General features: G+C 42.6%; 1 protein-coding gene across 2 annotated transcripts in view; it reads left to right on the top strand.

Moving 5' to 3' along the window:
- Window positions 1-24758, top strand: part of nkain2 (sodium/potassium transporting ATPase interacting 2) — a 109238-nt gene that overhangs the window by 59376 nt on the left and 25104 nt on the right. Inside the window, exon 4 of one of the 2 annotated variants that reach the window (XM_030771910.1) lies at window positions 20936-21136. The exons of the other annotated variant lie outside the window; for it this stretch is intronic. Coding sequence (XP_030627770.1) covers window positions 20936-21136 — 201 coding nt within the window. The remainder of the gene's footprint in view (window positions 1-20935; window positions 21137-24758) is intronic. 2 annotated transcript variants of the gene reach the window in all.

Genomic DNA, 24758 nt, shown 5'->3' with positions numbered 1-24758 from the left:
AAGCCTACCTCCACACTTGCTAGTGGAGAAATTTGAAGCCAGTGTGATCTGTATCTGTGAAGACAAGGGATTACTGTCTGTCCTGTGAAGACTAGAGATTACTGTCTGTCCTGTGAAGACTACAGATTACTGTCTGTCCTGTGAAGACTAGAGATTACTGTCTGTCCTGTGAGGACTAGAGATTGCTGTCTGTCCTGTGAAGACTAGAGATTACTGTCTGTCATGTGAAGACTAGAGATTACTGTCTGTCCTGTGAAGACTAAAGATTACTGTCTGTCCTGTGAAGACTAGAGATTGCTGTCTGTCCTGTGAGGACTAGAGATTACTGTCTGTCCTGTGAGGACTAGAGATTACTGTCTGTCATGTGAAGACTAGAGATTACTGTCTGTCCTGTGAGGACTAGAGATTACTGTCTGTCCTGTGAGGACTAGAGATTACTGTCTGTCCTGTGAGGACTAAAGATTACTGTCTGTCCTGTGAGGACTAGAGATTACTGTCTGTCCTGTGAAGACTAGAGATTGTTGTCTGTCCTGTGAGGACTAGAGATTACTGTCTGTCCTGTGAGGACTAGAGATTACTGTCTGTCCTGTGAAGACTAGAGATTGCTGTCTGTCCTGTGAGGACTAGAGATTACTGTCTGTCATGTGAAGACTAAAGATTACTGTCTGTCATGTGAAGACTAGAGATTACTGTCTGTCCTGTGGCCCTTATCCAGTTCAGACTCATTTGCACCTCACTCATGCCCTGTCTCCCTGTCAAACACTTGCCTTGGCATCACTGGTGCACAGTGCTGTGAAATGCTGAATATGTATCATTAGAGAAGACGCTGATATTGTTTCTTTTAATGGTCTAATTGGTTCCACACTTTATCAATGTGTGTGTGTGTGAGAGAGAGAGAGAGAGAGAGAGAGAGAGAGATTCTGACAGTAAGCAGTAGCTTTTGTTGGGTTTCTTTTGTTTTGTGTTTCTACCTTCTGCTTAGCAACCAGCAAATGATCACTCCTGCAAATGATTTCTCCTGAACTTACTCTTTGTTTTGTTGGTATTGTAAAAATGATACTCACAGACAGAGTTATTAAAATGTTGCCGATGCTAATGCTAACTGATGCTAATTATTTCTCTTTTTGTCCAGCGCCTATGTGAATCTGTTTAAAATGTCCTTATTTGCATATATCATCAATGGGTAGCTTCTGGGTGTGAATTAAAAAGTGTGCTTTGCTGATGATTTGTTTAGGTTAAAAAAAAAAAAAAAAAGAAGGGAAAAAAGGATAAATTGCATAATCACCCACTAAAAAATTCAGACACCACAGGGCGAGTGTGTAGCATGTCTGAAGCAGTGGGAATGGGAAGCTGAGATTTGGCTAAATGCCTGAATTAGCCAGATAAAAGTTTTCTAGAAAAGTAAACATGACAGGTGGTATTTTAAAGGAAACTACTATGAAGTTAGTAATTTCATGGACAAATACCCTTTACACTCAGGCCTGGGTGAAATAAGGGTCACTCAGTGTATGAACAACTGGGCTGTGTTCCAGTATCCTGACATTGCCCCTTTACCTTGTGTCTCTTTCCAGTAAAGTTACTCAAATTCTGACATACTCAATGTAGTTACATAATACCAAACAAGCATCTCAGGAATGCTTATGGAGTCTTTATTAAACCGTCAGAACCTCCATTTATCCGGTTGAATAAGAGAGCAAGGTCACACATGAAGCAGTGACTTAGGAGAATTGGAACAGGGCCCAGTCATTCCAGTGCTTGAGATGGTGAACTGATCCAAGACCATTTAGAAGACCTGTATCCCTCAGATAACATGGGCAGTACCCAGGAGTTTATGTTAGAGTAACTGTAATGTTTGAGCTCAGAGAAAAAAGGCTGAGACATCTCTTCCAATCTGTTCATTTGAATGGACCAGTACACACAATGTGACAGACAGTGCATTCCACTAGCCCTGCTGGGTAAGACTGTGACGGAACAGTATATAGGGCCTGGCTCCTGCTCCTCTTGTTCAGGTGTGTGTGTATGTGTGCGCGTGCATGCGTGTGTGTGTGTAAACCATGTATTGGTATCTTTCTGGGGACCAAAAGTGCCTGGTGGGGACCAAAATGCTGGTCCCCACTAGGAGAACAAGGTTTTTCTAAACTATACTGTTGTCATTGATCAAACATAAAGTGTCAAAACATTTCTTTGGTTAAGGTTAGGGTTAAGGATAGGTTAGTATTCTTTAGTTACAGGATAATGGGAGTCAATGGGAAGTCCCCACTAGGATATGAATACAAACGTGTGTGTGTGTGTGTGTGTGTGTGTGTGTGTGTGTGTGTGTGTGTGTGTGTGTGTGTGTCTTTGTGTGCGTGGGTGTGTGTGCACTGGGCTGACTGGCTATAGCGTCTAAAGACTCTGCCAAAACTCAAATCAAATGGAGTCCAAAGCTGTATCCTGGGGAGAGCCAGTCAGGCGTCCTCCCGTATCCACCTCCACAGCAGTGGGGAGCTCTTGACATCTGCAGTACCTTCCAGAAATCTCAAAAGAGTGAATTTGTGAAAGAGCTGACCCTCTGGAACAGAAGATATCTGCCCAACCCACTTTTTCCTTTTGATTTGATTTGAGTTTGATTTGGTTTTTGGGAAAAACCTTTAATCTGAGCTCATGGTTCTGAAGATGCAATTTACTACTTTCTTTAGTTGAGAGCTCAGCCTCTCTGAGCTCTCTGTGTGTAGAGTGAGTAGTCAGTACTCTCTGTGTAGAGCGAGTAGTCAGTAATCTGAGTGTGTAGAGCGAGTAGTCAGTAGTCTCTGTGTGTAGAGTGAGTAGTCAGTATGTAGAGTGAGTAGTCAGTACTCTCTGTGTGTAGAGCGAGTAGTCAGTACTCTCTGTGTGTAGAGTGAGTAGTCAGTACTCTCTGTGTAGAGCGAGTAGTCAGTACTCTCTGTGTGTAGAGTGAGTAGTCAGTATGTAGAGTGAGTAGTCAGTACTCTCTGTGTGTAGAGTGAGTAGTCAGTATGTAGAGTGAGTAGTCAGTACTCTCTCTGTGTAGACCGAGTAGTCAGTACTCTCTGTGTAGAGTGAGTAGTCAGTACTCTGTGTGTGTAGAGTGAGAAGTCAGTACTCTCTGTGTGTAGAGTGAGTAGTCAGTACTCTGTGTGTGTAGAGCGAGTAGTCAGTACTCTCTCTGTGTAGAGTGAGTAGTCAGTATGTAGAGCGAGTAGTCAGTACTCTCTGTGTGTAGAGCGAGTAGTCAGTACTCTGTGTGTGTAGAGCGAGTAGTCAGTACTCTCTCTGTGTAGAGTGAGTAGTCAGTATGTAGAGCGAGTAGTCAGTACTCTCTGTGTGTAGAGCGAGTAGTCAGTACTCTCTGTGTGTAGAGTGAGTAGTCAGTACTCTCTGTGTAGAGCGAGTAGTCAGTACTCTCTGTGTGTAGAGCGAGTAGTCAGTACTCTCTGTGTGTAGAGTGAGTAGTCAGTATTCTCTGTGTAGAGCGAGTAGTCAGTACTCTCTGTGTAGAGCGAGTAGTCAGTACTCTGTGTGTGCAGAGCGAGTAGTCAGTACTCTCTGTGTGTAGAGCGAGTAGTCAGTACTCTCTCTGTGTAGAGTGAGTAGTCAGTACTCTCTGTGTAGAGCGAGTAGTCAGTACTCTGTGTGTGTAGAGTGAGTAGTCAGTACTCTCTGTGTAGAGCGAGTAGTCAGTAATCTGAGTGTGTAGAGCGAGTAGTCAGTAGTCTCTGTGTGTAGAGTGAGTAGTCAGTATGTAGAGTGAGTAGTCAGTACTCTCTGTGTGTAGAGTGAGTAGTCAGTACTCTCTGTGTAGAGCGAGTAGTCAGTACTCTCTGTGTGTAGAGCGAGTAGTCAGTACTCTCTGTGTGTAGAGTGAGTAGTCAGTATTCTCTGTGTGTAGAGCGAGTAGTCAGTACTCTCTGTGTGTAGAGTGAGTAGTCAGTATTCTCTGTGTAGAGCGAGTAGTCAGTACTCTCTGTGTAGAGCGAGTAGTCAGTACTCTGTGTGTGTAGAGTGAGTAGTCAGTACTCTCTGTGTAGAGCGAGTAGTCAGTAATCTGTGTGTGTAGAGCGAGTAGTCAGTACTCTCTGTGTGTAGAGTGAGTAGTCAGTATGTAGAGTGAGTAGTCAGTACTCTCTGTGTGTAGAGTGAGTAGTCAGTACTCTCTGTGTGTAGAGTGAGTAGTCAGTACTCTCTGTGTAGAGCGAGTAGTCAGTACTCTGTGTGTGTAGAGTGAGTAGTCAGTAGTCTAGCTGCAGGTGCTCCGATGTTTGGTGGACTGCCAGACAACAGGAGTGCACTGCTGTAACCTTTGACCTAGACTCAGGCCCCCTGGCTTCCTTTGGCAGCTGATTTTTAGGCAACAGAGTGAGGTCTGCAGTCCACAGTATCACACAGATATGATCCAAATGCTCAGTGTCAACTCGAAATCTGTTCTCTCCACAACTCCACCAAACAGTCAGTGAGTTGAGATGTGCATATGCAAACAACACTAGAAGAAGGACAGGTGAACTCTTTCTTGGTGTGCAATACTGTAGGCGTGTTTTTCTTCCTTCTCCTCACACCAATGTGGGTCCTGTAGGGCCCTGAGCTCTGAGGGATAGTGGTGCTGAATCAGGACCAAAATCATTTTTGTCTGCCTTTACTCAATTGTTTCACAGTCACTCATGAAATGCATAAAGTTCATAAAATCTATGGTGACTAAAACCCATGGTTCATACATGAGTTTCTCCACACCGTTTGGCTCCTTTTGTCACACAAGAATACGCTCACAGGGTCAGGGTCTCTAAAGGTTTGTTAGCCTTTAAATATATGTAAGGCTGTGAATCCATGTAAATTAATTAATATGTAATTAATATGCACCTCGTTGATGTTAAGTTTACCACACCACACCATGTAAAGACCAAAGTTGCCACAAGGATTAAGACAGAGTTGAGAAAATGTTCAATTTGTTTTTAGCTTCTTGGAAATCATAAGGACAAAATTCACGCTGTGGGGCCCTGTACAGAGGAGTACTGTTAGCCACTGCTTGCTGCCCATCATTTCGAAACATCATTCTGCCATTCTTACCTGCAAATACTTGCAACAGACATTTTTAGACCTAAAAGACAAATTATCGAAGAACTACGCAACACCACAATGTTGCTGTTGACATTGCTGCACAAACCTATTGACTTGGAGATGAAATATCACTCTTTGTATTCACTTAGCGGATAGGCCCACTGTTGCTGCTCATGATCTGAGTCAAAATATCACGTACAAACACGTCATTTAAACAGCATGTCACTTACTGGAAAGAGATTGTTTGTGGCTGTTGCAGATTGTTACATCATCATCTGATGTTCTCTAGTGCATTTTATTTGTCTTCACAAATACATTGTCTGCCATTTCTGGCATTTTTTAGCAAACCCTACCTACAGCATTAAAAGAGGACGTTTGGGGAACCATCAGCCTGTTTCATGTGCACTGTTCTCTTTGTTTGGAGCAGACAGAACCATGCCTGGCCAGGGTTAGCTGATTTGCTACATCTGTCTCATCGCTAGAGCTGCTCTGCAAGCCCATCACCTGACGACACAGTTCTGAGACCGCGGAGTTCAGCTCTCCTATGAAATTACTACAGGGATTCAGCTAATGTAGCATATTCACAGCTTTTGTCATTTCCATTTCATTTTGGTAAAGGCCAGAAATGGCCAGAGAGAGCCATCTCTCAGCACGACTCCTCCGCCCTCTGACATTCAGAAACTTTACTGCTGTGAAATGTGATTCATTTTTCTCATTCCTCTTATTTAATACTTATGTAAGTGTCTTTTCCCTCTGATATAAAGTCTTTCATTTAGTGCAAGATTACACCACATTGAGCAGAGAAAATTCTGGATTTTTGTTTGAGAAAAAAAATCTGAATATCAGATCTTTTCTCTCTTGGTGATAACTGTTAGATGAATGGCATTGATCTGTATACTGACTGTTTTCACCAGTGGCCCCTGAATTTCCCCCAGTAACCAGTGCTGTCTGTTGAGGAAGCAGTGGTTATACCCTTTAGTTCTTTAGTTTCAGTTTCTTTTGGGTTCACTGATGACCTCATTCAGACTGTTGGTGTCATACAGAAGTAATCAAACTCCATGTGTCAGCCCTGTTCGGGGTGGCTTGGGTTCCTCATAAGGTGTGAGAGTGAGAGTGTTTGTGTGAGTGACAGTGTGTGAGAGTTAGAGTGTGTGTGTGAGTGAGAGTGAGTGAGTGTGTGTGAGTAAGAGTGTGTGTGAGAGTCTGTGTGTGAGTGAGAATGTGCAAGAGAGAGAGAGAGAGAGAGAGAGAGAGAGAGAGAGAGAGAGTGTGTGCGTGTGTGTGTGTGTGTGTGTGTGTGTGTGTGTGTGTGTGTGTGTGTGTGAGTGAGTGCGTGTGCGTGAGTGTGAGTGTACGTGTGTGTGTGTGTGTGTGAGAGAGAGACTGTGAGTGAGAGTGTGTGAGTGTGCATGTGTGTGTGTGTGAGAGAGAGAGAGAGAGAGAGAGAGAGAGATTGAGAGTGTGTGCGTGAGTGTGAGTGTGTGTGTGTGAGAGTGTGTGAGTGAGTGAGAGTTGTGTGAGAATGAGAGTGTGTGAGTGTGTGTGTGTGTGTGTGTGTGTGTGTGTGAGAGAGAGAGAGAGAGAGAGAGAGAGAGAGAGAGAGAGAGAGAGAGAGAAAGAGTGAGAGTGTGTGCTTCAGTGAGTATGTGTGAGTGAGAGAGTGGGTGAGTGAGTGAGAGTGTCTGAGTGAGTGAGAGTGTCTGAGTGAGTGAGAGTGTGTGTGAGAGTGAGAGTGTGTATGTGTGTGAAAGAGTGAGTGCATGTTAGAGTGTGTGTGAGTGAGAGTGTGTGTGTGTGTGTGTGTGTGTGTGAGAGAGAGAGAGTGAGAGTAAGAATGTTTGTTAGAATGTGAGTGAGAGTGTGTGTGAGTGGGAGTGGGATTGTGGGTGTGAATGAGAGTGTGTTGAGATTGAGAGAGTGTGTGAGAGTGCGCAAGTGAGAGTGTGTATGTGAGTGTGTGAGAGTGAGAGTGTGTGTGTGTGTGTGTGAGAGTGAGAGTGCTTGTGTCAGTGAGAGTGCTTGTGTCAGTGAGAGTGCATGTGTGAGTGAGAGAGTGTGTGTGGATGAGTGTGTGTTGCTTTGACAGCTGTTCTTTATTTTCATAATACTGAGAACTGATCATCTGGTCATGTGTGGTCTTATCTGGCTTTTACTGGTGCTGACGGGTCCAGGAGGACTGGCTATTCCAGTGGACATCCACTGAACTGCGCTGTAGCAGTATAGCTCTCTCCCTCTCTACTGGTCGCTGCTCATGTCTGCTTGACTGCACTGCCTCCTGTCTGAAATGACTGGTTTGTTTTGTCTCTCTGGACCCCTCCACATTTTTTAATGGTCCATTTACTCGCTTTCTTCCCCTCAAGAGACCAAATCATCAAATCCCAAACAGACATGATGACAGAGTTAAAATAAAAGAGGAAAAGAAAGCATTTTCTGAAGAGAACCAAAAATAGACATTCTCTTTTCTGTACTGTGCGTGTGGCTGCTGGGGCATTGTTTGCTGTGACAGGGAGTGCCACGGTTTCTGCTTCATCTGTTTGTGCGTGCAGGGCTGGAGCGCTGTCAGAATCTTTATGTCTGGTGCTTGTCTTTAGTGAGACACTCTCTCATGCCACAGACGCCATGCCGACGCATGCTCAGCTCCTCTCGCCATATGGCCTGTTAGGGAGGAGCGGCACATCAGTTGTGTAAGTGTGGAATGTAATTTGCTGTGTGTCAGCCGCCTTCAGTGCAGAAGGTGCAGCTCGCAGCTCCTCTGAGGCTGGATGGTTCTGTACTGTAAGCCTGGCTGACGTCAGCTTTTCATCAAACAAAGCGCTGTCCCCCCACCCCCCCAGCCAAACCCTCCTGTCACGACAGAGCTGCTCAGGCCGTCTCAATGGCCTGACAAGGGATCCTGGGAAACGGAGTGTAAAGCCCCGTACCCCAGTGAGAGGCCTAGCATTTCCATCAGACCTTTCTATCTCTGTCTCTCTCTTTGTCAGTCAGCAGCCCTCCATCTCTCTGGCCCCTTGAATGAAAAGAATGCAGCCCACACACACAAGCTGACACACAGATACAAAAACACGCACACACACAGACACAGACTTTCTTCCTTTTTTATCTACACATGATCTTTCCTGTTCTCCTGTCTTTCTCTTTCAGTCCCCTGTCCTTTCTCTTTCATTTTACTCCTCCTTTATAGCTCACTCTCCCTCTTGCTCCTTTTTTCCCCACTGTTCCGTTCCTCTCCTCCTCTCCCTGGGTGTGTAACTCACTTGTGCAGACTGGGGTGAGGAAGAGGAGTTTGCTGTAACTTGCCCTGTTTTCCTGTGAGGGGATGCCACTGAGCCATCTGCCTTTTGAATGACTCTGCTTTGATCTCCTCTCTCCTCCTTTGTTTTTCATCCTGCGCCGACTGATTTTAATATGGGAGGAAAAAAGAGAGGCCTTGTGTCTCTCACAGTGTGCTGCTGTTTTACCCGCATCATTCACAAACCACACACGCTTACCTCTGCATTTAACCAATTACAATTACAATTACAATTTAGTTCTCCTCAGAACATGTTCTGTATGTTTAAAACAGGGTTCCTTTCTTTCTCTCTCTCTCTCTCTCGTTACTTTGCTAACTACCATTTATCCCAGTCAGATTTTTTTTTTACCTTTCATAGAAACAGGGAATGTATTCTGTAGAATTAGGGAGATTTTTTTCTCGCTTTACAGTTTGACTTATGGTGCTCTTAAGACAAAACATGATAAAATATAAGATGTGTGTTGAAAAGCCTTGCATTGTTTTGATGTGATGTGCAGAAACACACTGGCTTTAGCGGCTGTGAGGCTGAGTATGGAGGCATCTGTAAAGACACTTTCTGACTGATATCTTGGGTTATTTCCAGCCTGTTTACTAACAGTCGTTCTGAAAAGCATGCCTGATAAACAGACTGCGTGTGAGACACATGGCAGAGGATACTGAAACCAGTGAACAGATATAATTTCCATCAACACAATGCGCGGAAATGAAAGGATGAGATATTGCTTTTATCAGCAACCATCAATATCAAATATGACCATATTAAAGATGATTTTTACCAGTATGTTATGTTACGTTTCCTTTTCAGTGGTCAAATGCTCCCGTGTGTCAGAGTACACAAGGGGGCTTGTATTTATCCCAATTATAGAACACAGACCTCATAAACAACCTGTACACAGAGCTCAGAGCTATGCAAGAGCAAAATGAAGTGATGCTAACAAGGACACATTAATGACCATTATCAAAATTACTTTGACATTTTAGTCACTGTTCTGTACCGTATTTTGCCCAGGTAACAGAGGGTCAGTGCTGGGACTGGTGATGGATTGTCTCTGCATAATGTAGAGCCATACTCTATTGAAAGACCAGTGTGAAATCCATCCGCTGGGTGTGCTGTGGTACAGCTGGGTGCTGCCATGTAAGAGCCAGTCTGGGTGTGCTGTGGTACAGCTGGGCGTTGCTTTGTAAGAACCAGTCTGGGTGTGCTGTGGTACAGCTGGGCGTTGCTTTGTAAGAACCAGTCTGGGTGTGCTGTGGTACAGCTGGGCTCTGTGGGACTCTTTGGATAAGTGAAATCAGGTGTGATCAGGGCCTGAAGAATTTGAATGGTGGGTTCAGAGCGACCAGAGCCAGGCACTTGATGTCTGTTGTTTACTGAGCAGAGAGAACAAGGGAAGTACCGTATCACACGCACACACAGACACACGTACACACACACACACACACATACACGCGCATATACATACATGTACACACACACATCTTTGAACCTACAAGCTCATGGAGACACCCTGTCCAGGGACTGGCTGGTCATATCAATGATTTCCCTCACCCTGCTGACAAATGGAACACATGGGGTGGCCCTGTGTCCCCTCAGTGCTCTGCATCAGATATGAATGACCCGTTTAATATCCAGGCTACAGAGTGGACTAACACTGAGTCAGACGCTCTGGTCAGACACAACCTGCTCTCCCCTAAATGTCTAATCCAAATGTCACACCACATGTATACCAGGATCCATTCACCAGCCTCCAATATGCCTGGGTTTGAAAAGCTTTGCACTCCAACACTTCCTCCAAAAAGTCCTGATATCTATATTTTGATGTTCAACGTTTTCTCTACCTGGCACCTGCAATTTTTATCACTTTATTTTTTTAAGTGTTCTGGCTGCATTAATATTTTTTTTCAAAATGTCCTTTTTCGTTGACTGTCCAGATTTGACTATAATTGATTTGTGAAGTTTGTGCACAACAAGGCAACATTTCCCACTGTAAGCAGGATGCAGTTTCTGTTCTTGCCCCCCTTCTCTCTCCTCTTTATGCATTCACATTTCTGTGTGGAGCTGAGGCCCACAACTCTCCCATGCTGAATATTCAAACATTGCTCTACAAAATTTATAAATGTAAACAATTCCTCGTCTGTTAATGGATGTTTTTGACATGTCACGTCTGGGGGGTTTTGACAGACGCATCTGACAGGGAGCAGACAAAGGCAGCCATCTCTGTGTGCAGAGGGAACAGACAATGGAAAAGCAGTGATTAGCGATGCTTACTCTCAGAGCAGTACAGCACTGTCTGCTATTATTTTAATCCCAGCACATTAATTCAGTTCTGCAAAAATGAACTTATTTTATGCTCTTGTGAACAAAGCTCAAGACTAGTTTGCTGCACAGCGGCAGTGAAATGAACACAGTGGCCGCCTGCATGGTGGCCTTGCTTACTAGAGCCCTGGGCCTTTGGCCTGGCTCCATTCCTGCATGGACGCTTATCACTTGTCACTCAGAAATGCTCTTTAATGCTGGGAATGATATTGTGTTAAACTGCTACGGTTGCTAAGACATACCTGGCAACAGCAAAGGAAGCAAAATGTTTGCCAAGCCCCCCAACTTTGGCACTAATCCCACTCTGGACAGTGTTGTACTGAGGACAGAATGCATACATAAAGGTGTGTTATGATCTCCGAGTTCTTCCTGAGACAGACCAACTGCTTCCTTCCCCCCTCCCCACCCCATTTATGTTTCCTTTTATTCATTTATTTTTGCTGTGGACCTGATGGACCTATACCTATGTTAAAGCTCTGTTGTACTCAATGGGCCATTGTGACTGTGTACTGCCTATGGCTCTAAGTGTAAAGCTCACACACAGGGAATGAACCACATTGTCCAAGTCTCCATAATGGGAGATGACTCAATAGTTCCTTCAAGACCAGCACTGATTACATTGCTATGAGAATGCTAATTAAAACCGGAGATATTTTTTTGGTATTGATAGCTATATATGTCGCCTTGGTAAAAGATATCTGTTGTCAAGGTCACCAAAGAGATAACTCAGAGTTACTCCTAGTGTTTCGTTCTTCTTCTCTGCTCTCTTTGTGAGGGTGTGAATCACCATTTTTTCACCATTTCACTGGCTTCGGTGGCACTGCTTTTCCCTATGGCACTGAAATATCCCTGAAAAAGCTCGTACATGTCATTTCAAATCTCTAATTTCTTAAGAGATGCAATACTCACAACAGCCACTGGAATGCTGTACTGTATGTCTAAATGCCCCTGTGTGGGTGCAGTAATGGTCTCTTTCAGTGAGAGACACACTGGCCTGATGTGCATAGCAGTGGAATGTCTATGTCAGTGGAGCATCTATGTCAGTGCAGGATATTTATCACTGAGCTCTCAGTGATGTTAGACTGATGAGAGTGAACTTTTATCTGTGGACAGGCAATTAGGACCTGACCTGCAGTCCACTGCTGTCCTTTCTGGACTTTGTTCCTATAATTGTGTGACAACAGCTGATTTGGCTGCAGACTGAAGGAAACCCAGATGTCAAGCAGCATGTTCGGTTTTAGACTCTTATCTCCATCAGATACCATGGGAGCACATGGTAGGGCAGACATATTTGTTTAGTGGCCCTATTCTTCTCTGCCCTATACTGTCAGCTGGACACAGTCTTTAGTATAAAGTGTCTGAGAGCGGTAATGTTTTAGGTGTTGAGTGTTCAGTATACGGTGTGTGAGAGCGGTAATGTTTTAGGTGTTGAGTGTTCAGTATACGGTGTGTGAGTGAACAGTAATGTTTTAGGTGTTGAGTGTTTAGTATACGCTGTGAGAGCTGTAATGTTTTAGGTGTTGAGTGTTCAGTATACGGTGTGTGAATGAACAGTAATGTTTTAGGTGTTGAGTGTTCAGTATACGGTGTGTGAGTGAGCGGTAATGTTTTAGGTGTTGAGTGTTCAGTATACGGTGTGTGAGTGAGCAGTAATGTTTTAGGTGTTGAGTGTTCAGTATACAGTGTGTGAGTGAACAGTAATGTTTTAGGTGTTGAGTGTTCAGTATACAGTGTGTGAGTAAACAGTAATGTTTTAGGTGTTGAGTGTTCAGTATACGGTGTGTGAGAGCGGTAATGTTTTAGGTGTTGAGCGTTCAGTATACGGTGTGTGAGTGGACAGTAGTGTTTTAGGTGTTGAGTGTTCAGTATACGGTGTGAGGGCGGTAATGTTTTAGGTGTTGAGTGTTCAGTATACGGTGTGTGAGTGAGCAGTAATGTTTTAGGTGTTGAGTGTTCAGTATACGGTGTGAATGAACAGTAATGTTTTAGGTGTTGAGTGTTCAGTATACGGTGTGTGAGAGCGGTGATGTTTTAGGTGTTGAGTGTTCAGTATACGGTGTGTGAGTGAACAGTAATGTTTTAGGTGTTGAGTGTTTAGTATACGCTGTGAGAGCGGTAATGTTTTAGGTGTTGAGTGTTCAGTATACGGTGTGTCAGTGAGCAGTAATGTTTTAGGTGTTGAGTGTTCAGTATACGGTGTGTGAGTGAGCGGTAATGTTTTAGGTGTTGAGTGTTCAGTGTACGGTGTGTGAGTGAGCAGTAATGTTTTAGGTGTTGAGTGTTCAGTATACAGTGTGTGAGTGAACAGTAATGTTTTAGGTGTTGAGTGTTCAGTATACAGTGTGTGAGTAAACAGTAATGTTTTAGGTGTTGAGTGTTCAGTATACGGTGTGTGAGAGCGGTAATGTTTTAGGTGTTGAGCGTTCAGTATACGGTGTGTGAGTGGACAGTAGTGTTTTAGGTGTTGAGTGTTCAGTATACGGTGTGTGAGAGCGGTAATGTTTTAGGTGTTGAGTGTTCAGTATACGGTGTGAGTGAACAGTAGTGTTTTAGGTGTTGAGTGTTCAGTATACGGTGTGTGAGTGAGCAGTAATGTTTTAGGTGTTGAGTGTTTAGTATACGGCGTGTGAGAGCAGTAATGTTTTAGGTGTTGAGTGTTCAGTATACGGTGTGTGAGAGCGGTAATGTTTTAGGTGTTGAGTGTTCAGTATACGGTGTGAGTGAACAGTAGTGTTTTAGGTGTTGAGTGTTCAGTATACGGTGTGTGAGAGCGGTAATGTTTTAGGTGTTGAGTGTTCAGTATACGGTGTGAGTGAACAGTAGTGTTTTAGGTGTTGAGTGTTCAGTATACGGTGTGTGAGTGAGCAGTAATGTTTTAGGTGTTGAGTGTTCAGTATACGGTGTGTGAGGGCGGTAATGTTTTAGGTGTTGAGTGTTCAGTATACGGTGTGAGTGAACAGTAGTGTTTTAGGTGTTGAGTGTTCAGTATACGGTGTGTGAGTGAGCAGTAATGTTTTAGGTGTTGAGTGTTCAGTATACGGTGTGTGAGAGCGGTAATGTTTTAGGTGTTGAGTGTTCAGTATACGGTGTGTGAGAGCGGTAATGTTTTAGGTGTTGAGCGTTCAGTATACGGTGTGTGAGTGGACAGTAGTGTTTTAGGTGTTGTGTTCAGTATACGGTGTGTGAGGGCGGTAATGTTTTAGGTGTTGAGTGTTCAGTATACGGTGTGTGAGTGAGCAGTAATGTTTTAGGTGTTGAGTGTTCAGTATACGGTGTGAATGAACAGTAATGTTTTAGGTGTTGAGTGTTCAGTATACGGTGTGTGAGAGCGGTGATGTTTTAGGTGTTGAGTGTTCAGTATACGGTGTGTGAGTGAACAGTAATGTTTTAGGTGTTGAGTGTTTAGTATACGCTGTGAGAGCGGTAATGTTTTAGGTGTTGAGTGTTCAGTATACGGTGTGTCAGTGAGCAGTAATGTTTTAGGTGTTGAGTGTTCAGTATACGGTGTGTGAGTGAGCGGTAATGTTTTAGATGTTGAGTGTTCAGTATACGGTGTGTGAGTGAGCAGTAATGTTTTAGGTGTTGAGTGTTCAGTATACAGTGTGTGAGTAAACAGTAATGTTTTAGGTGTTGAGTGTTCAGTATACGGTGTGTGAGAGCGGTAATGTTTTAGGTGTTGAGCGTTCAGTATACGGTGTGTGAGTGGACAGAAGTGTTTTAGGTGTTGAGTGTTCAGTATACGGTGTGTGAGAGCGGTAATGTTTTAGGTGTTGAGTGTTCAGTATACGGTGTGAGTGAACAGTAGTGTTTTAGGTGTTGAGTGTTCAGTATACGGTGTGTGAGTGAGCAGTAATGTTTTAGGTGTTGAGTGTTCAGTATACGGTGTGTGAGAGCGGTAATGTTTTAGGTGTTGAGTGTTCAGTATACGGTGTGTGAGAGCGGTAATGTTTTAGGTGTTGAGCGTTCAGTATACGGTGTGTGAGTGGACAGTAGTGTTTTAGGTGTTGAGTGTTCAGTATACGGTGTGTGAGAGCGGTAATGTTTTAGGTGTTGAGTGTTCAGTATACGGTGTGAGTGAACAGTAGTGTTTTAGGTGTTGAGTGTTCAGTATACGGTGTGTGAGTGAGCAGTAATGTTTTAGGTGTTGAGTGTTTAGTATACGGTGTGTGAGGGCGGTAATGTTTTAGGTGTTGAGTGTTCAGTATACGGTGTGTGAGTGAGCAGTAATGTTTTAGGTGTTGAGTGTTCAGTATACGGTGTGAATGAACAGTAATGTTTTAGGTGTTGAGTGTTCAGTATACGGTGTGTGAGAGCGGTGATGTTTTAGGTGTTGAGTGTTCAGTATACGGTGTGTGAGTGAACAGTAATGTTTTAGGTGTTGAGTGTTTAGTATACGCTGTGAGAGCGGTAATGTTTTAGGTGTTGAGTGTTCAGTATACGGTGTGTCAGTGAGCAGTAATGTTTTAGGTGTTGAGTGTTCAGTATACAGTGTGTGAGTGAACAGTAATGTTTTAGGTGTTGAGTGTTTAGTATACGGCGTGTGAGAGCAGTAATGTTTTAGGTGTTGAGTGTTCAGTATACGGTGTGTGAGAGCGGTAATGTTTTAGGTGTTGAGTGTTCAGTATACGGTGTGAGTGAACAGTAGTGTTTTAGGTGTTGAGTGTTCAGTATACGCTGTGAGTGAACAGTAATGTTTTAGGTGTTGAGTGTTCAGTATACGGTGTGTGAGAGCGGTAATGTTTTAGGTGTTGAGTGTTCAGTATACGGTGTGTGAGTGAACAGTAATGTTTTAGGTGTTGAGTGTTCAGTATACGGTGTGTGAGTGAACAGTAATGTTTTAGGTGTTGAGTGTTTAGTATACGGCGTGTGAGAGCAGTAATGTTTTAGGTGTTGAGTGTTCAGTATACGGTGTGTGAGAGCGGTAATGTTTTAGGTGTTGAGTGTTCAGTATACGGTGTGAGTGAACAGTAGTGTTTTAGGTGTTGAGTGTTCAGTATACGCTGTGAGTGAACAGTAATGTTTTAGGTGTTGAGTGTTCAGTATACGGTGTGTGAGAGCGGTAATGTTTTAGGTGTTGAGTGTTCAGTATACGGTGTGTGAGTGAGCAGTAATGTTTTAGGTGTTGAGTGTTCAGTATACGGTGCGTGAGAGCGTTAATGTTTTAGGTGTTGAGTGTCCAGTATACGGTGTGTGAGTGAACAGTAATGTTTTAGGTGATGAGTGTTCAGTATTCGGCGTGTGAGTGAGCAGTAATGTTTTAGGTGTTCAGTGTTTAGTGTACAGTGTGTGAATAAATACTGCAGTGGGGCATGTGCCAACTGACAGGACTGTAAACGTGTCTGATATCAGTTTTCAATGGCATAAGTATTACTGCAGTATTACTTATCTGTGGCTTTAGGATATCAGTATTTTTCCATTAGTGAACTACATCTCTGTCTCCTCTGTTTCCCCTCTTATGTAACAGTGTGAGAAAAGCCCTTTTTTGGCAGTCTGATGGGTTTTCAGTATTAGAGATACAGGGCAAAGAAACTTCTCGACATTCAGCGTCAGTGAAAGAAAGATATTGCCTCTTTCACGCACATCATGGCAGGGCCTGTTTAAGCCTAGTTTCCACAGCACTGAAAATACACAAGGTTCTGTATCACTGCTCATTGTTTTTAAGTCGTTGTTTAAGATCCTTTTCAGCCATAATAAAATCAGAGATTACAGAGTGCTCCAGAGTGCTCATCTTAATCTTTCTCTCATCTTGGAAGAGCAGAAATCAAAGTGTTAGTGTAACGGACCTCTTCTCTTCCAAGAAATGGGAACAAACACGAGACTGGTTCTACCTGTTTTTATTCTGGAAGGCAAATAAAAGAAAACTTATATTTCTTCCAAAAACAACAATGTGTGATGACCGCAGACCCGCAGCATGAAGAATTCTTCTACTGGGGTTTTCCACCCACACATACTGAAAGACAACGACAATCATGCACTCCACTCAATCCACAACAACACAAATTCAATGCCAGAATCATTACTTGTTACCGATCGCATAGTTTTACATCGAATTATCAAAAGTTAATTCCAGAATACAGAAGAAACCCTTTTTTTCCCTAGTTTGAGTATAAAACACACAAACACTCTTATTACCAGTCTGCACACCATTACAGCACTGGAATGATGGTGCATAGCCTATATTAGCTTGATACACTCGCTAGCATGTTACAAAAATGTAAAGAAACTATATACATGAAACGTACCTGGAAGGCAAATAAAAGGAAACTTATATTTCTTCCCAAAACCACAACATGTGATGACCGCAGACCTTGAGTAGACAAAGGGCAAGAGAACATAAAACACATGCACTATAAGACAAAATCACTCATTATACTAGCAAAGCGAACGGTCGGAACAAAAATTTGGCGCCAGTTAACTACAAGCTACATTGTAAAATGAAAAACGCCCGTAAACTTGTAACTACCTAACAAAACATTACTTTTATCATCATATTTGCTAGTATAACCAACAGTCAAAGTGCAGTGAAGTTTTTAGATTATAACATACTATTTCTCAAATCCTTATTAAAAAAACGAAATGAGGAGAAATGCATGAACGTACCTGCAGCATGAAGAATTCTTCTACTGGGGTACAGCAACACGGAGGGACCAAAATGAAACTTTATGCTTAACTTCATGAAATTCGTATAACAAATTGATGATAAATATTTACTTTATTTTCTAACTCCGTTACATTAGCCCAGAGCAGGCGAGAAAATATGGAAGAACTGTAAAGACCTGCAGTGGCTGACCAGGTTAAGGTAATATACAGATGTGTACTGATGGTTTACATAGTCCCAGATCTGAGGGTTTTTACTTGTTTTTCCATATTGTCCAAATGTCCTTAGATTGGACCCTGACATAAGCTGCTCTGTTTCTGACTGTGTGTCTATTTGTGTGTGCTGTCGTTTCACAAGAACCTTTATACACTCTCAGACAATGCTGAACTTCTCCCCTTTTTGTAAACAGGGGCTGGCCTTCCACACGGCCCCTCCCAGTTCACACTGAGAGCAAAAAAAGCACTCTGTCAATCATGATTCAGTGCTGCTCTGTTTTTTTCCCTCGTTCAGCGGTGAAAGAGAGCAGAGCCTTTCCTCTCAGCTGGAGCGTCAATGTGTTGTTTAGGGCATTTGGTTATGTTCAGGCACAATAAACATGCAAAACACTACAGACTTCATGAATGCTTTTGCACAAAAGTTTGCAAATCCTTTGAAATGGTTGAAAATCAGTAGCAATTTTTCTTTGGATGGTATGTCATTCTGAACATGAATGCTCTCTGAACCAATCAAACGAGCCAAGCTGAATCAAAGACATTTCCCTGCACACACACAGCTCCTTACACAAGCTCTGTTACGTGCAGTAACACAGAGCATAACTGTGTTGTCTCTCTTGTCTGTGTTGAACACCTATGCCATTGATAACTATGTCTTCCCAAACCCCTCACTCTCTGTGCCACAATGTCCAGCCCCCGCTACCAAGCAATGGATGGGTTTGTACTAGATTTGTGTTCTGTGTTCGTCCACAGTCACACGTGGGCTCTGAGAGGACAGTCTCAGTGAGGAATCCCTTTTCTACGGTAGACATGTCACACACTCTGATTCAAGTGCTGCAGGCTTATCGATTAAAAAACTATGGGTCATAATGGAAAGTGAAAGAACTTCATAGCAGTGGTCTCAATGCCTGGGCAAACAGATGCATTGGCACAGGGGACAGGCCAGTTACAGACCTGTGTATGGCCCTAAGGGAAAAGGCAGGTTCAGTGAGATGAGTTCAGCGTGATGGGTTCAGTGTGATGTGTCAACAGTAAGATGAGTACAGTAAGAGTGAGAGCTTGGAATGATTGGTGAAAACGTGCAAGATGGGTTCGGTGTGTGAGTTCAGTGAGATGGGTTCAGTGAGTTGGGTTCAGTGTGATGTGTTCAGAGTGATCAGTGAGATGGGTTCAGTGAGGAGAGGACCTGACTGTAGTGTTGAGGAGTTGCTGTCCCTCTGAACACAATCTGATGTAGTTTCCTCAGCTTCCTTAAGACATCTTTTCAGTCTTAAGTGTCTGAAAAACGTCACAGCCCAAAAAGAAGGAAAAAACAGCTAGGAAGCTTGGAGACAGCCAGTGAGAGCTTTGATTGGTTGGCTGAGGTGTGTGAATTCAGTTGAGTGAGTTTATCAGATGGAGGATTGCTCCGTCACACCTATGATGGGGTGAGACATGGCTAGTTTTTGAGGAGCTGGAAAGTCAGTCTGGAGCTGAGTTTGTAAAATGGGTATCGTTTCTCTCCTGTTTTGGGGTTGTTCCAGAATTGGAGGACAATTTAGGCATCAAAACTTTTGAAAAACTGACCCTTTATTTTATCATTTTCTGTTATGTATTTAAGAAAAATGGGTAATAAACTGTCAAATAATTTATTCGTCCAACTCAGGCATCAAAGGTACACTTTTTATGAGAGGTTTTATTTGCCGTGTGCTAACACATTTTTTTTTTTTACTGTTTCAGTATTTGTTTTCAAATATTTGCTCAAATGCATTATGCATATAATCATTCAAACTATTAAAAGGACAATAGGCTAAACCCTCATGAGGTGAGAAAATCATTTAAGATTATTTTACTAAAAATTATATGGTACATGACTTTTGAATGGATACATTACTTTTGATTGTAGATCGTGACATAAATGTGACAAATAAATATTCAGGACCACAGGAATGTTGTTTAATAATATTTTATATATCTTTTCAATGAAGGATCAACAGTATTGCAAAGGTAACAGTAACAGGGTTGCAAGTTTAAGTTAAAGTAACAGGGTTGCAAATCTATGCTAATGTTAGCTTTTTCTCAGGAATAGATTCTAGCTGTGGAATTTAACATTATTGTCAAGGTCAAGGACAAACTTAGTTATATAAATAAGGAAAGAAAACTTTGAAGTTCATTTGTCTTATTCTGATGATTTGAGTAACAGGGTTGCGTTTGGTTAGAGTGACACACTCAAGCACAGCTGAAAAGATTGGAAAAAAAATGACAAATAGCAGAGAGAGCTTACCTTTGATCTACCCATGGTGTTAGAAAATGGCTTGGTGCTGTCATTTCTTCTGTGTCATGTACTCACTGTTTTTTCTCTCCTCTGCCAGGCTAAATAGGTTTCGGTAACAGGGTTGCGTTACATACACATTGCCACGGTGCCACCAATTACTAGAAACCCCCCAGCCTCAGTATGGATGCCTAAGTGCGATCTCTCTCTCTCTCTCAATCTCTCTCTCTGTCTCTATCTCATACATTCTCCCTCATTCTCTCTCTCCCTCCAAGCTCTGTCTGGTAATCCAGTGCTTGTATAAGTGGTATTCACTTAGGTGACCTGATGTGTGGAAAGCATTTCCTACAGTCAGCCTCTTGATTCACTAAACCTTAAAGTGGCATGGAAAAGTGCAGGACTGTGATTTGAGAAATGGGGAGTCAACACCATGCTAAGCTAAATGTGTGTTAGCTCACATTTGCTCCCTGTGAATACCTTGTACTGCTCAGAACGAATAGTCATCTAAGACGCCAGAGGAAAAGAAGTATAAATATTGATATGATAAAATATCAATATGTTTCTAAATTTCAGATTTCGGATCTCAGACCGACTAATGCTCAAAACAGTGGAATAATACTGAAACAGGTTATTTAGTTAAATCAGATGTCTTTTGAATGTGACCATGTTTGCAGGAAAAAACAGTGGTAGTTAATGTGATGGAGCTGGTGAAAAACACATAGGAGTTTAAGGATGACTCTTAGGCCCTGCGGCCCCTGGTACGTGCCAGCACACGCATTGAGCTTGATTAGAGTAGTGGAGCAAGCCTGCCCCTTGACCTACATAGTTAAGTAAGTCAGATTTTGAGACATGGGCTTGCATAAGCCTGAATACATAATCAAAATGATTTCACATAACCAGGATAAGCACCTGAAAGATCAACAAACGACAGAAAAGGCTGCTGTTTTATGTAAATGAACGATAATCTTTTTTTTGCTGATGTCTCATGTAATTCCTTGGCTTGTGAAATGCAAAACAACACTTTTTAAAATAAGCAGTTGCATGTAAGAGCAAGCTGTCCCAGGTCAGAATATCAGAGTGGTCCCTCAGCCCTGCAGTGAGACGGCAGAGAGTGACATTTGACAGTGTGAGTGATGACACATCGTTGTGGTTTTGACATGGCTCCCAAACAGGACTCTGGATGCTGTCTGTTCAGTCCGATCTCGCTCTCTGTCCACAGGACACTGACCTCATCATGACCTTTAACATCTCCATGCACCGCTCCTGGTGGATGGAGAACGGCCCAGGCTGCAGGGTGACCCCGGTCAGCCCCCCTCCCCCCTGGGCGCCAGAGGACCATCGCTACATCAGCATCGCCGGCTGCCTGCTGGAGTACCAGTATGTGGAGGTGGCCCATAGCTCCCTGCAGATCATCCTGGCCGTGAGTGTCACCTTCCACACACTGCTTTCTGTGGCTCCAGTAAAACACAGTGTGCATCTGACTCAGAGAGTAGAGACCAGGTTTTGGCTGAAACTAAAAAATGACAAAGGAAAATGGAAAAAGAAGGCTAAATTCTGCAAAATTCCATTTAATTCAATTTGATTTGGTTTTAGGTTTATACTTTTAGATTCACACACTTTCGCTGCTCCTTCAGAGAAATAATTCATGTCATGTCAGTGTTGACTGTACAAGCTCTAGTTTTATTCAAACAAACAATGAGATTTTAATATATTGTATATATCATTATGTTTATGATATAGTTCCCATGGACTGCGTGAAGCACTACTGATGAGCCATAAACAATATGTAAACACTGATGACATTCTTATTTATACTGATGGCATGTTTATTTTTTTCACCTGTGTATACCTGTCAATCAGTTTCTTTGCAAACTCACAGTACACATATTAATATCCAAAAAACCATGGCCTCACACAAACTTTGACCTCAGACACACTGTGGCTGCGACTGGAATGGATCAATATACATATAACATATACATATAACTATTTAGTGCATATATATATGTGTGTGTGTGTGTGTGTGTGTGTGTGTGTGTGTGTGTGTGTATACACACACACGCACATATACATGTCGAGCGGACACTGTGCAGCTTTCAGAAAGAAAAGGACATTTGTTAACCTTTAGTGTTCCTTAGTAATTGAAGTTGCAGTTTTGTAAACTCTCTCCCTCTTTTTCACCCTTCCTTATCTCTTTCTACCACTCTCATTCAGCCTCTCTGTCCTCATCCCCTTTGATCCCAGTTCTCTCTTTTATGGCCCAGGCCTCCCTGCGTTCAGGACCAATGCACACCAAAACAGAAACCCCTCACTGTAACACCTAACAGACACCAGACTCGATGTTTTAGCACAGCAACCCCCAGACCATTTGGTTAAATGCTGATAACGTTTAATTGTGAGGGAGACTAGATCACCCCGAGAAGTTAGTTCCTGGTGAGAATGGAATTCGGGCCATGCCACAGACCACATCTGCATTGCTCCACTTGGGGACAAACTATGTAAGACAAAAGAAACATTAAACTAACCATATGACGTTATCAAATAAGTATGCGTATCGAGCCATAACCATTCCTATTGTCATAAAAATGCGGTAGGGCTTAAAAATAACCAGGAGCCAAGTTACAAGCAGCTAATTTTATGACCATTGGTGTGTGCTGGTTTTAATGATAAAGAAGCCATATTTGGTCTTCTTCGGAAGCATAAAATGCGGCAGATAGGAGTAAGCTAATGTAATTTTACTAAACTTTAATGGGAAAAGTTATGTAAAATTATTTCAACCGAGCTCAAATGAATACTTTCTAAATTCCAAGGAGTGTCTCGTCTCTTCAGGCAGAGACACCCCCAAAAGGATAGCAGCACCCCTCATCTGCAAATCAGATAAAATGCCAGACTCCCTGCTATCTTCCTGTTCGGCTACGCCACAGTTCAGCCTTCGGTTCATCTAAGTTGCGGATCGGCTTAGCGTTTGTTGAGCTCCGGTTGTATCAGCCGTAATGTAAGTCCGTTCTGTCCTGCTTGTCTCCACGAAGAATTGTCCCAGGCTCACCACTACGGAAGATCCGCGATGCTAAAACACTTTCCTGGCATCAACACAAAGTCTTGCTCATGGTCTCCTACTGCCAACCTCAAAACTCCGGTCTCTCATACCTGAACGTGGCTGGGCCTGCTCTTCTTCCCCTTTTTCCTCTCCTTCCCTCACTACCCTTTGTGTGTAAGTAACTCCACTAGAACATCACTCAAGCCCCTTTCACACATGCATTGCAAACCTAAAATAATCGGGATTCTAACCGGAGGGGTTGTGTGTGTGAACTAAAATGTCCAAATCAGTCGACTCGAATTCTAAACGGACTTTATTCTTCCAGCCCCCTAGTACAAACTCCGTTTTCTCTTATTTTGGGTCCATGTGTGAATAGAGCAGTTTATACTCTGGAGTATGCACAGCGAGCAAGTGGGCGTGTTGATGACGTTTCTAACGTATTATGACGTATTATTGTACCTGCTACTTTAATGCTTTTATTTATTATATGTACAGCTAATGAAGAGTGGTTTTTTAATTAATTTAGTTCATTTCTAGGTTCAGTGTCCAGAGCGCTGAACTATAAATAGAGTTTTTCAGGATAACTGTAATTTCACTGGGTTCAGGTTCCGAAATAAAGTTGCAGTCACCGCTAAGTGATATTAGTATTAAGTCTAATATTCACAGAGGATCATTAACCAGAATTTCCATATACCATTGGTATGACATACATATAACATTTAGTGTGGGTGTGTGTAAAAAAAAAAAAATATATATATATATATATATGTATAACTATAACTATTTAGTGCACTAATTAGTGACAAAAAGCACAGATAAATAAATGAATTCAGACATTTACTCATCATTAACCTGTGTCTATGCACAACAGTTATATAAACAAATGTAAACAATATGAAGGCCTGACAGTGTAATTATGACCATGTAACTTAAATGTCAAGAAAAATAAGTGTCTCTATATAAATGTGTCAAAAACAAATATTGCTGTGTACTGTTGCTTTTCCATATTCCCCCATAGTGTGGGAAACACCCAATGCACTCAAAATCACTCCAGAATTTCATCTTACAGTCTGGACACTACAATAGACAAAATGACAGACAAACATATTAGTGCTATAAAGTGCAGTCCACTCCAGTGACACCCTATGACCTCATACTGTGATGTCAAAGACAGTATGACCTGAAAAGAATGTAACCTCAGACACACTCTGATCTCAGACATATTTTTTAGGATGGACTTCATTGTTTTCAGGTGTTTGACATGAATGTGTAAATGTAGTCATTAGGTGAATGAGAGTGACTCTGAGAGTGTGTAAATGTAGTCACTGTGGTGAATGAGAGTGACTCTGAGAGTGTGTGAATGTAGTCACTGTGGTGAATGAGAGTGAATCTGAGAGTGTGTAAATGTAGTCACTGTGGTGAATGAGAGTGATTCTGTGTAAATGTAGTCATAAGGTGAATGAGAGTGACTCTGAGAGTGTGTGAATGTAGTCACTGAGGTGAATGAGAGTGACTCTGAGAGTGTGTGAATGTAGTCACTGTGGTGAATGAGAGTGACTCTGAGAGTGTGTAAATGTAGTCACTGTGGTGAATGAGAGTGACTCTGAGAGTATGTACTGATGGATGTGGGTTTAACACTGTAGCAGGGGACAGGTACGCACCTCTCCCTTACACATGTGGGTTTTCAAAACCTATATCTCAAAATTCTGCCACTGTCTCACACACACACGAACACACACACACACAAACACACACTTGCACATACACACATACTCCCTTTCTCTCTCTCTCTCTCTCTCTCTCTCTCTCTCGCTTTCTCTCAGATTCAGCAGTAAACACCTCCTCATCTCATCTGCCGAGACTGGCTGGCTGTTGGCACTGATGCACCCCATTCTCTCTCTCTTTCTTTATTTCTCTCTCTCTCTCTCTCTCTCACACACACACACACACAGTGCCTTTGTTGTATGCAAATAGGACTCCTCACTATTTCCTACATCCCTTTGAT

The sequence above is a fragment of the Chanos chanos genome, chromosome 4 (assembly GCF_902362185.1).
Source record: "Chanos chanos chromosome 4, fChaCha1.1, whole genome shotgun sequence".
Taxonomy (NCBI): Eukaryota; Metazoa; Chordata; class Actinopteri; order Gonorynchiformes; family Chanidae; genus Chanos; species Chanos chanos.
The sequence above is the reverse complement of the archived record's forward strand: the minus strand, read 5'-3'. Positions and strand labels throughout refer to the sequence as shown.